The sequence below is a fragment of the Brachyhypopomus gauderio genome, chromosome 1 (assembly GCF_052324685.1).
Source record: "Brachyhypopomus gauderio isolate BG-103 chromosome 1, BGAUD_0.2, whole genome shotgun sequence".
Classification (NCBI taxonomy): Eukaryota; Metazoa; Chordata; class Actinopteri; order Gymnotiformes; family Hypopomidae; genus Brachyhypopomus; species Brachyhypopomus gauderio.
Genome location: NC_135211.1, coordinates 9,917,210 through 9,930,185, shown reverse-complemented (window position 1 = coordinate 9,930,185; position 12,976 = coordinate 9,917,210). Strand labels below are relative to the sequence as shown.

General features: G+C 40.5%; 1 protein-coding gene across 7 annotated transcripts in view; it reads left to right on the top strand.

Annotated features, from left to right (window-relative positions):
• The window catches only part of slmapa (sarcolemma associated protein a), an 89,232-nt gene that overhangs the window by 37,380 nt on the left and 38,876 nt on the right, over window positions 1-12,976 (top strand). For 4 of the 7 annotated variants that reach the window (XM_076988683.1, XM_076988774.1, XM_076988765.1 and 1 more), the window contains 11 exons: window positions 1,272-1,308; window positions 3,169-3,231; window positions 3,465-3,560; window positions 3,781-3,852; window positions 3,962-4,102; window positions 4,217-4,354; window positions 4,545-4,713; window positions 5,131-5,181; window positions 11,208-11,270; window positions 12,538-12,597; window positions 12,875-12,949. In XM_076988683.1, coding sequence (XP_076844798.1) covers window positions 1,272-1,308; window positions 3,169-3,231; window positions 3,465-3,560; window positions 3,781-3,852; window positions 3,962-4,102; window positions 4,217-4,354; window positions 4,545-4,713; window positions 5,131-5,181; window positions 11,208-11,270; window positions 12,538-12,597; window positions 12,875-12,949 — 965 coding nt within the window. Of the gene's footprint in view, window positions 1-73; window positions 274-1,271; window positions 1,309-3,168; window positions 3,232-3,464; window positions 3,561-3,780; window positions 3,853-3,961; window positions 4,103-4,216; window positions 4,355-4,544; window positions 4,714-5,130; window positions 5,182-11,207; window positions 11,271-12,537; window positions 12,598-12,874; window positions 12,950-12,976 lie in introns of those variants that run through there. The other 3 variants (XM_076988799.1, XM_076988782.1, XM_076988790.1) reach the window with 3 other exon arrangements.

Here is a 12,976-nt window from a genome sequence, read left to right as displayed (position 1 = left end):
CTGCCTTATCTAGCTATTGAGGAGAGGCAGGGCTAAAACTGGCTTGTTCCTCGCTTGTCAAGAGTCTCCGAGAAGGAGACATGGAGAAATAGCTGCGCGTCTGTTTAAAAACAAACCGAGTGAAAATAAATAAAAATGGCAGAATACATTTAGACTAAAAGGAAACGACGGGGTTAAGGCATTGAAAGCGATGATGATCACCCGATTTTACAGATAGCTACTCTCCTGGGGAACTACTTATCAGTGGTGATCACCAGAGCGTGTGTGCTGAAGGTACTGTGCGTATCTCTTTGCTTGGCTGTACGATGAGGGTGGTTACAATCAATGATTGTAGAGTGGCATGCCATTCATATGGGTGAAAGGGATGTAACGTGGGTGAATTGTGAGAATGGCTGCACAGGAATGCAAAAAAAAACTCTGAGAGCATGTTCTTGTGTTGATGAGCCCAGTGCTCCCTCTTTTGGACGTAGGAAGCAGAGTGCTGGTGCACCGAGCCTTTAGATTACACCCCACCAGTCCCCTTAATGTCAAATGACTGCTGCATGGATTGTAGATTGTGCAACTGCTCATGTAACAGCTGGTAGCATGATCAGAATACAATGACTGTATCCTCTCAATGTTAAAGGCAGAAAATCTCCGAAGATGATCAAGTTAATATATTGCTGGCTTGCTTTTTCATATTTGCCACAGCCCTGAACATCATTGATCCCCCCCCCCCCAGTATACAGTTTTGATGGCAAGTGTATTTCTTAAATGCTTTTGCTCATTTTATGTTCTATGTTTAAGGAAAAACACCTGTATCTTCGCATTGTGGACATATGTCCGTTGCAAACTCTTTAGTGTGAACCTTTGTGTGCTTCAGTTTGAGCGAACATTAAAATGACTGGAAAGTAAAGAATCCAGAAGAGTTGACCACTTCTGCTCACGGCGCATTAAGTAGAAGTGAAAATCAGCAAATACATTAAGTACACTCGTAAGTACGAGTACACTTTGCACCTTAGCCGCCTCTCTGCCTGTTTGTCTGGGAGGGAGCTTCACGGCCCTGCGGTTCCTCGGCCACATTCATATGCAGCTGCGTCACTGTTAATGATCAACCCTAAAAAAAAAAAAAGAAAAAGTGAGGCCCGTTTACGCTGCGTGTGCCTGCAAACCAAGGGCTGGGACGGGCTTGGCTGGCGTGAGCGTGAACTCCCGTGGGTTTGGCCTGTGAGGTTCGATCAGTCATTGTTGATCCATTTAGTTTCTCTCTTTATTCCCTCTTCTTTCCTCAGTGTTATTCAAGCACCACTACCACTGCCTGTTGATAAGGTAAGCTCAGTCTTATTATTTTGTACATGTTTTAGGTGTGTTAAGTGTGGGACAGTTCCTCTTTTCTTTTTTTTTTTTTTTTGCTGGTTTCTTCTTTTGTTTGTACTTCTTATTACACGTTTGGTGTCCTGTAAATATATGTGAGAAGGTGAATCCCAGTAAGATTAAGGCTCTGGGCTTCTCCTTCCTCACTCCTCAGGGTGCTTCCTTTTTGTTGAATGTTCAGTGTGACATCTGTGCTGTTGGCCTGTGAGACACATCAGAACACGAGTCACGCCTGCACTCCAGCCGTTGTCCAGTTTAAGTTGTTACTTTTTAGAAGAAGAAATTGCCAACAGCACATGGATGGAATGAATTTGCCAAGCTTTTGCTCATTTAAATGTTTGTGCCAAGTGTTATCCTCATGGTGTGTTAAAATATAAGTATTTGTTTTCTTTTGTAAGAATGACAAATTCTTGATAAGACATTCTCGTGTGAGTTTACTAAGTCAAACTTACTAAGGCTGCTGATAACATGACATATTCTTGCATAATTTTTGGGAGTGGTCCATGGGTGGTCCAGGTGAAGATAAATAATGCAGTCATCATGCCCTCACCCCCCCCCCCCCCCCCCCCCACCTTTTCCTGCATGTTGGACAGGGGTTCAGTGGACAGAGCTCGACCTGCAAAGTACCACATCTTAGAAATCATGATCTTGATCTCGCTAGCAAGCAAACCAGTCGGCTTTAGTCTTTCCCCAGCGCCCTCTAGCTGTACTTAAGAGTCGTTTGTTGAAATCGGGTCATCCCCTGGGCAGCCAGTCACCTACTGGGTTGTGACCACTTATCTGAACAACTGATGCAATGAAGACTTCTCTAAACAAGAGAATTTGCAAACACTGTATGCTAGTTGTATGCCTTTATTTGTTTACTGTTTTCATAATTAAACCAGTAATAAACTGTGCTCTTGTTGTGAAAGTGTGGCCCTAATGAACGTCTGTGATGGGCAAGAAGCCAGCTACACCAACTCGTGCTCCCCTTTGACCAGTCACTTACCTCATTGGGTCTGTGGTTTGCCTGGCTTCTCAGACCTTGGCAACATAGGCCTGTCTGTGCTGTGTCCAGCAGGCAACCATAACATGGCTCTGGGGGTCTACCCTCTCAGAGGGTTTTGGATTTGTTGAATTCACTCCTCCCATGCAAATGATCTGTGCAATCTCCAGTTGGTGCACCACATATCAATCTCAGGGATGTTTTAGTGTTGATGGTTACATTTAGATGTTTACCTTTACAGAGGTAATTTCTCTGCTTCTCCCATTTATATTCCGTTTTAATACATTATTCAAGAGGGAGGACATGTAAACACAAAATAACTGATCGAAGATTCTAATTCTAAAAATTTTAATTTTTATTGAGATTTGTCTAAACAGATCATTGGCAATGCTAAAGATTTCACAATACGGTTCCAATTGTTAAACTGATGATTGTGGGTAGCTTTTTTTTTTTTTTTTAGATAATGAGAGATTATCAATTAGGATGTTTAGCCACTGAGATCTTGATATTTTGCTTTGATTTCCAGTTTAATAGAAGTTTTCTTAGCTAAGTCATCTCCAAATAAACATTAAAGAGGGTGCTTGAGCTGCTGCAAGGTTCATGTGTTATAGAGACAAGCCAGCATTTTCCTCCTGCAATTCATTTATAAAATGGTTCATGTTTTTGATACCATGATAAATTCCCTATACTATGCATGTTAATCTCTTGTATAAAGCATGGCCTCTTAACAGCTGTTTGGCAAGTACTTGGTAGGACATCCAGCCTGCAGTGTCTTCGGGTCTGTTTTGAGGTCGCCATTGTTTTACATTGAATTCCCATGTACCCTGCAGGTTGCCGCAAATGCGCCCAGTATGTACTCTCAGGAACTGTTTCAACTCTCCCAGTACCTGCAGGTATGCTTCAACACTGACCTCTGGTGGCCATTATGAGGGATGCACAATTTACTCCACAAAAGCAAAGAATTATGTTTTACTCTCGAATGCTTATTAAATTACATAAACTGAAATTACATAAATACAAATTTAAATTGTAATGCCACATCATATCTTGTGACATTGCCATCCTTGATCCTGTAACACCGTTCTTCCTCTGCCTTTTTCTGTGGGTGTCTTTACCTCCTCTTCAGGAGGCCTTGCACAGGGAGCAGATGCTGGAGCAGAAGTTGGCCACGCTGCAGCGGCTGCTGGCTAGCACACAAGAGGCCTCAGAGAGCAGCTGGCAGGTAGGACCCTGTCCTCCAATCTCTGCACTTACACGGAGTGCTCACCTGAGATCCAAGCTCACTCTGTAAACATCATTATTTGTATGTCTTGCATACAGTATAATTTTAAGACTACGGTTCTTTAGAGAGTGGTTCATTTTCCCTTGATCTTATGTGCTCTTATGTGGTGAATTGGGTTGAATATACATGAGAAATGAAGCAGGCTCATTGTTTCCTGTAGGCTTTAATTGATGAAGATCGGTTACTTTCTCGGTTGGAAGTGATGGGGAATCAGTTGCAGGCGTACTCGAAAGTAAGAGCTCCTGTTCATTTATTTTAAACAGTGCGTGTCACCTTAGCTGTCTTTTTTTTTTTTTTTTTTCTCTTCATTGAAATGCCTCAATGTGCAACTGTTCCTCCAGAACCAAACCGAAGATGGCATTCGAAAGGAGCTTGTTGCCTTAACAGAAGACAAACTGAATTATGAGACCAGAGCCAAAGAGTCCCTGAGGAGAGTTCTTCAGGAGAAGATTGAGGTGGTCCGCAAGCTATCGGAAGTTGAGGTAAGCTCTACCGTGCCTCAGGTGTGCAGGATCACGCCCTCAGTATGATGAGATCATTAGCATAATAAAAAACCTTAAGAACATACTAAGACTTGGCTTGTTGTGTTTCTACAGAGGAGCCTTAGCAACACGGAGGACGAGTGCACACACCTGAAAGAGATGAATGAGCGCACGCAGGAGGAGCTGAGGGAGCTCGCCAACAAGTACAATGGCGCCGTGAATGAGATCAAGGACCTTACTGACAAGATCAAGGCATGGCCTTCCTTCCTCCATACACAGCCTAGATGGTGCCTTTTCCCTTCAGAGTACATATCGCTTCAACATATCACTTTGCGGGTTGCTCAGCAGCCGCCGTCAAAACATTTCATCTGACCTCAGCCACCTGCCCAGTACTTCGGTGTTTGTCAACATTGTTCCCCTCCCAATCTCCTTTTTTCTCCAGCTGGCAGAAGGGAGGCAGGAGGAGCTCACTCAGAAGGGCCAGAACGAGAAGAAGGAGCTGCAGCTCCGCATCGAGGAGATGGAGGAGAAGGAGCAGGCTCTACAGGCCCGCATCGAGGCCTTACAGGCTGACAATGACTTCACCAATGAGAGACTTGCTGCCCTACAAGGTAGGATGACCACGTGGGCGCCCACATGGGCATTGATGCACACACAGATGCTTGCTGTAATCACATTTCAACACCTGGTGGGAGGAGCTCAAAACCACATGGGATACACTGACCCTGCCACCACAGCATGATTTAAGGAACTTGCAGAAGTATTTAATTGTGCACTTTAGTATTATTCTGCAGCCTTGCAAAAGATAGTAGCAGCATTGAACCCATACTGTAAAGGGAAAGAGTAGCAGCTTTGAACCCACACTGTAGAGTAGCAGCTTTGAACCCACACTGTAGAGTAGCAGCTTTGAACCCATACTGTAAAGGGAGAGAGTAGCAGCTTTGAACCCATACTGTAAAGCTTGAAGCTCTTCAGTTGAGACCTCTTTTCCTTTGGTCATCCAACATCTTCTCATTATCGTTTTTCAGTCAGGTTAGAGCAACTGCAGGAGAAAAGCCTAAAGGAAAACAACAGTTTAGGTGAGTCTGGGCTGCCTGTGGTGCTTAGTGTTTTCTGCTAACTTTGCATCTCCTCTCCTACTAATTTGGCATGAACATTTACCTTTTGTTGGTTGTTTTTCCCTGTTGTCTATCTTCAGTGTCCCCACTTCTACTCGGGTCTGTTTAAGGTAGCCATATGTCTTATTTGAATATGTTTGTCAAGTCCACGCACTTGCTAGGCATCTACTTCATCAGTATTTTAAAATTATTAATTTTATGTTTTACCATGTAGTGCAGATCATGGTTTTGAAGGTAATTAATTTGACACTGATTATAAAAATTTGTAGTAACTCATTTTTTGTAGGGATGTTGCGATTTAAAAGTTTAATGGTATGATAATAGTCTAAAAGGTAGGCCATAAAAATGTACACAATGCAGTATTTCATATTTTTAATAATGTAATAAATAGCAATACATAATCTGTATCTCATAGTTTTAAGTGGAAAAGATGGGATAGGTGAGCAAAAAGTGAATATTCTGGTCATGCTCAGCTATCTTAAACTCCAAGTCCAAAAGTAGGTAGCTAGTAAGGTCAGCAATGCCGTGTTTTTTCTATGCATTAAATAGCAGTCATGTAAGATCAACTTTCGAACATGCTAAAAGTGGTAGGAAGGCAACACATGCATGGAGGGGTTTTCAGTACTGTTGTATTGCTGATTTGGGGGAGAGTAGAGAGGGAGGGATTCCTCAAACTCCAACCTGCATTTTTGTTAGGTTGCTGGACACAACAACTGTGTAAAGAGGAGGGGGGGGGGGTACATTTTTCTACTTTAAATAGAAGGTAGTGTTATAGATGTGAATGTTTTATTTAACATTTTGAGCAAGTCAGTGTTGAGGTAATCATTCAATCATACACCATGACTAATGGTAAACATGCCAACCATAACTGCTTTTATGAGTAAATGCACCAGGATGTCATTACAGGTCTTTTTATACTGCTAAAATGACTCACTTATTCCTGCCTGAGATCTGTTCTTACCTACATTACTGCTGTACATGGCTGAATGGGCCTTTACTAAGCAATATTATAATGGTGGTTTATTATTATAATGGGAGTTACTTTTATTTTTTTTACTCCGCCATTGTTAGTAAGAGCTCAGTGGAAAACGCATGTGAAATTAACAGGGTTACATGCGTCACTCTGTGTGGTCATTCCTTTACTTGCATGTGATGAACCACAAACCACACCAGCCCCTTGGCAGAACGAGACACTGGCTGTGACATTCCCTCAGCGTACACTTTACACACACTACATAGGCCTCTGGCTGCAAAGGAGCTGCATAGCAACTCAGAAAGCACCTAAATTTGTTTCATGTCCAAATGGGTTTCTGTGACAAGCAGATATAGTCTAACTGGATCCAAAGCACTGCAAAGTAGTAGGAACACTGCTTTGGACCTCCAGTTCGAGCCACTGCTTGCTGAATGGAACAAGGGGAGTCAGAGGGCTACGGGAATCTTGGTTCTTGTAGGTCAGCCTTCCAGAAGTGTGTTCCTGAGTGAACTATGACTAGGGATGCACCGAAATGAAAATTCTTAGCCGAAACCGAAAACCGAAAATGAGGAAACCAAGGCCGAAAGCCGAAAACCGAAACACCGAAATACATTATGCCAATTATTAGTAACATTGGATTTATGGCTAACCTCACTAAAATCAAGGCATTGCTATTCAAAGAATAAATCAACTACAAAATTTGATTTGAAAATATTTATTTAGCACTGACATTACAGTAATGCATATTATAAAATAAAATTAGTGGTGGGCCGTTAACGGCGATAACGCTGACAACTGACGACCACTAATTAAATTTAACTCGCTTGCAGACCGTTTTTATCAGAGAGGATAAATATATGTATTTTATACGAGTAAAATTTTATTATAACTGACTGGCCTGAAAGATAAATATAAATTCTCTCATAAAAACGTGACGTGAGTTGCAACAACATTAAACAGCTCAGGTAAACACGCTTCTGAGAAATGTCGTCTGCTCGGCAAAACATAACGGGGCTCAATGTGCTCTATTAGCCTACGAAATCCCACATCCTCTACGACAGAGAACGGCTGATCGTCTAAGGCAACGAGTTCCATAATTTTTGGTGTAATGTCCTTTGCCTTGGCGCCATCACTGAAACTTTTTTGCTTTCTGCATCACTGAAACTTTTTTGCTTTCTGCATCACTGAAACTTTTTTGCTTTTGAAACTTTTTAAAAATCCAAATAAGCACGTGCAGGTGGCGATTTTTGCTTGCGTCATCACAACACATCGTTTCGGCCGTGTTGTTTCGGTGATGAAAGTATTTCGGCCGAAAACCGAAAATGCAAATTTAAGCCATTTCGGCCGAAAATTTTCGGTGGCCGAATTTTCGGTGCATCCCTAACTATGACTATTCATAAATTTGAGTTCACAGAAAAGAACTTTCATGATGTAGACACAGACAACAAAGATCAAAATTCTGAATTTTAGAATTGTTCATTTTGGGCCAAGATTCATCGTCAGTTGTCCAAGCAATGTACTTCTGAAGTTTTTATTCGAGTTATATTGTTTAATTACATTAATTCCATGGGGTGTTTTGAGTTTAGATGAATTCTTTTCCCTCAAGATTTCAACTTCATTGCTGTCATAGTGGCAACTGGCAATGCAAACGGCTACATCACCAATGCAGCATAAAAAAGACATTTATTGCAGTGCCTCCCCACTGAAAATGATCAAACGTCTGATTCAACGAAATGATGAGCCTTCTTAGTTTAACTGATATGTCATTTTACATCTTTTACAAGGGATAGACTGCTTCTGCAGTTTTACACAAGGAAGAACGGATGTTAAATGTTAATCCTTTTGGGCTGGTTATTTTAGTGCCTGTGTTAATTATATATTCATCTCAAGCAGTTGTTTTTGTCTTGTCTTGTAATGTCTTAAAGCTTTAGTAGAGGTGCTTTAAAAGGGATACAGTTTATGCAAGGAGAGAAAGCTGATCTACACTTTGCAGTTTGCTTGCACATCTGATGAAGGACCTCCTGTAAAAACTTGCACACAAGGTTTCCAAAGAAGCATAATGTTCTGGGACCAAGGTCCTTCACTAGCTATGTGAGGTGAAACCCTTCTTGGTTTATGACACTGAAGAAGACTTTGTGTAATATATCTTTGCGAGAATCTTTAGAGTGAGAAAATTGCTGTATGCTTGTCTGTTATAAAACTGTCTACTGTCGGGAATGGTGATGGACAGATGTCATCAGGATATATGGGACTCTGTTTATGTGTGAGATGTTGAGTAGGGGGGCTAGAAAATATTTATTCTTTAAAGGATTGCAATTCCTAGTCCTTGCAATTCTGAATCGAGACTCTTTGTCTGAATTAAGTAGCATGGAGCATGAGGAGAGCATGATTCAACGTGCCCCACCATCGCTAAAAGCCAGTGATTGGGCACACTTTGGATTTTATAATGCCCCAGGGAAAAGAGCTCGATATGAGTACAATTGTTTGCAAGGAGTATAAAATGAAATTGAAGTACTTTGGAAATACGATAAATGCTCGGTCCCATTGAAAAGTGGCCAAAGCAGCAGACCAGAGAACTCTGAAACAATACGACAAATTTCCAGATAATTGGGATGGGCTGATGGGCTGTGAAGATCTCCAGCTTCATTGCTCGTTATATTACAAAAGATTTACAACCATACAGCTCCGTTGAAAGCGAGGGGTTTAGGTTTATGGTTAATATGTTGGACCCAAGGTACGTTATACCCTCGTAACTTTTTTAGCGATAAAGTAGTTCCACAGCTCTACCACAAAACGAAGAATAAAGTGGCAGAAGCTCTGATTAGCAAATCTTGACGAGTTCCATGGAATAGGGGAAAATATGGAGAGTGGACCGAATTAGCATTTACACTGGCCTGTGGAGTGGTATACAAGGTAACCCACGAAACTTTTTACCAAACCCAAATGTAGCTAAAACACAGAACATGTCTATTCAATTCAATGCCATCAAATACTTTTTCCGCACCCAAGGAGACAATTAACTCTTGAACTTGAGGATTACTGGTTGCAAGCGGGTTTAAGGAAGGAATTACGAGGTTATTTATAAATGAGTGCATTAAATCAACATTATTAGAACTCTCTGACTTGTACAGTATAGAGTAATATTTTTCAAAACCTTTTTAATGGCCCTTGGGTTGGTAAGCAAATTGCCCAATGCCATCCATGAAGCGCATGAATTTGACGTCAAATCACATATTAAACATCAAACTTTTCAAACAAACCAGATCAAATTTAAATTTCCTATCCCATCTACATGCATACCAATTTTTAGCTGTCTACATAAAAAAGAAAAGGCTTACTTTGGTTGGAGTTTGTCGGGTTGTTTGTGTACAGTGTTGAACTGTAAGTTAGCAAGGACAAACGGCTACGAAGATCTATGGACTCGTTTGGGTTTGAGTATAAATAAACAATTGTATATAAGAGAATTCATACTAAATATCACCAAACATTAGATGATAAACAGTATTGGAGCATTTAAGTACTGTAGTACTTAGCATTTTTTAGGGTCTTAGCTAGCATGGTTAGCTTAGCTAGCCTCTTGGACATCTTTTGTCTCAATAATAATAATAATAATAATAATAATAATACAATCTCTTGTGGACCATTTTTTTCAATTTCCACCACAGGTTTTCAATTAGGTTGAGATCTGGGGGGTATTCGAGAAAGCGGGGTTAACAAACTCAGACAGAAGCGCGTTCACGCGTAACTATATCTGCGTTCCATTAAGAATGCCTTTTAAAGAGGATTTATCATGGACTTAAACGCGAAAATCAGCCGAGCATCGTAACGAGCAGATCTAATCTGAGGCAGATGTCCATTTAGGGAAAGGAAATTGACTGGGTGTGTCCTTATTTTCTACCTTCAATTTGAGTGGTTCCATATTTTTTCTGACTCAAAGTAACATTTACTTTGTTTCCACAATTCTTTTTTTCTTTTAGTGTTTCTGAAAGCCAACAAGTTGCACTTTGGAATGACCTTATTATTGTATCATGTTTTTTGATCTGAGTTTGTTCTACAGAATATAATGTCTGAATGAGAGTTCATCCCAGACTGGTGATTCCATACTTTTTGCCAGGGGTTGTATTATGCTTTTGTTATATTGTAACTTCATTTGGAATTCTGTGGTCTTTCTGTAAGATGTCCAATGTTTGTGTTTTGTTTTTGGACAAGTGTGTGGTACTATGGTCATTCCTTGGGACATTTAATGCGCGATGTGTAACTCTTCAGTACTTGAATGTATGTGCGCAATATTTTAAATTTTGTTACAAAAGGATGAGTCATAGATGATCTAATGAAAAAAATCCACATCACCAGTGTACATATACACACTGCACATCCCCAAAATCAAAACTGCTTTTTTTTTTTGACATTTTGTTTTGTATTAGAAGCTCTCAAATGGAACAAAAATTATGGAAATATAAGCCTGGAGGTGAATCCATATGTTGGCCCAACTGTCTACTTCAGCCCTGAATGATCATTTTCCTATACATACATATTGAGATAACTAGTGTTAAAGTGTACTAGTACAAATGGCTCAAAATGTTCTGAAAATGGCCTCTGCACAAAGGGGTCAAATAAATTAAATATGCTTATTTAAGGTCAAATGTGCTCAATTTGTGGGAGCAGAGGCATCGCACGTCTACTCTTAACTCGAGCATCACCCGGAAGTGCATGAGTGACATTTTCATGGATGGGATGGTCTGGGGTACTGGTGCTGATGGGGAGGGGTTGGGGTTACGGTGCTGATGGAGAGGTGTTGTGTCCAAGGCCATTTGTAGCTCAATGTGTGTCTTTGTCCAGCCCTCTGCTCCTGTGTCAGGTTCCATCTCATTTCATCCCCTGTAGAGCTGGATTTCTTTCTTCCTCTTATTTAATTGTATATTGATTTACATCAAATCACCTCCTGACCTGAAGTTGCTTTTATTCTTTTATTATTTTATTATTATTTAATGGTGGGTTTTTCTGTCTTTGTTAGACCACTTTCTCTTAAAGAGTGGAGGGGACTGCACTTTAATCCAGCAGTTCATTGAGTGCCAGCGTGAGTACACAGCGTTCGTCCACCTCCACAGCTGCACTAATACAGCTCCATGCCCACATAATGGGCCACACACCCGTCAACCTGCAGTTGTTCTTACCTTGCGGAGGAAATTGTAGGACTCTGCAAAGAATCGTGCGCTGTCCATTCTCTGACCTTATCTGCAGTATTTTCAAGATTCAGAAAATGCTTCGTTTGGTACAGTTTAAATAAGTTGGTTGGGTGGTTTTTGTTGCAAATTGATTTCTGATATTTGCAATATTTATAAAACTTATTTGATCAGTGGCAATTTTTAAACTGATTACATTTATTTGACTGTCCAGATACAAGCCAGTAAACTATGGTTGCGTTATTGTACTGTTGAGCATGTTACACAAATACATGTTGATTTCTAATGTATACTCTTATATTTGCATTGGTTAAAAAGGGTCAACAATTGAGACATTGTACAGCCTTTTTGGTTTTTGATTGTCTGCACAGCCACAATCTCTAAAAGGACCAATTTCCATGTTGTCTCTCATAGTGTAATGAATGCTGATTAGTAGCCCTTCAATATGCACAATGCTTTGTTTCTGTTGGAGTGGATTAAGAATGCGGTGAACCTTTATGAATAGACATTGAAAAGACCCTCCGGTCTCCTTTGTGAAAGAGTTAGCCGTGGAAGCTGCAGGCAACCGATGAACTTGGATAGCTTTTTTTTTTCTTTTTCTTTTAACAGTATAGAAGTAATTTTTTATACTGCAAGTTATATTTTTCATTCTAAATGCATTAAATATAGGACCTTTTTTAATTTTCTGCATTCAGTCTTTTTGAAATTTTGATTCCAGTAGATCTCTGGTAAATGGAAGTATTATATTATAGCCACTCAGATTCTTACGGCCCCCATAACCCCTCTGTGTCCTTCATGTGACTGTCCTGTAAACGGGCATCCCCGGAGACACTTGCATGCTATCCCACTGGCTCTTTGGTTTCTCTCCTTTGTGGCTTTCTGCCTCTTATCGGCACACCTTCAAGGCACATGAGCTTCTTACAACACAGATTCATTTTGCTATGCTGTGTGAGATGAATGACAGTCCTGCATCCTTGTAATGTGCTATATGATGGAAAAACCACTGCCATACAGCTCACCTGCCTCTTAATGTTCTAGCTGTATCAGTGAGGCTACTGCAAAGTATGCCTTACTGACTGGTCCTGGCATTGTTTGATCAGGTTTAACTATGTCTCATTTACACACATTCTCCTGAACTGTGTGTATCTCTTCCCTCAATAGCTGTGAAGCAGCTGAAAGGTGCTGTGGATTCCTCCATTCACAGGCTGTCCAACTTTGATGGTAAGTGGAAGATGACTCTTCCACATCTGTCTTCTTATAGTTAGTACAGTTAAAATCAATTTATAATAAAATAAAGTAAAATTTTTGGATTATTGCTAATTCTTTGTGGGCCTTGACTGGTCACACGCAGTATAATAAACGCAGAGTTTACATTTGCTGGGAATGAATCCAGCCAATTATTACACTGAATATGGGTACCTGTGTTAAGGTCCTGTTTTATTTAAATGATAAGAACATGGGGTGTGAATGATGCGGGTCATTTTTTAAAATTCTCCAGAGGTTATAGACGCACATCTTCAAAATAACCAGACCACAGATGACAACAGCCTGACCAGTCCAGAGAAACTTAAAGGTGAGTTTCTGGATTTGCGTACTTTAC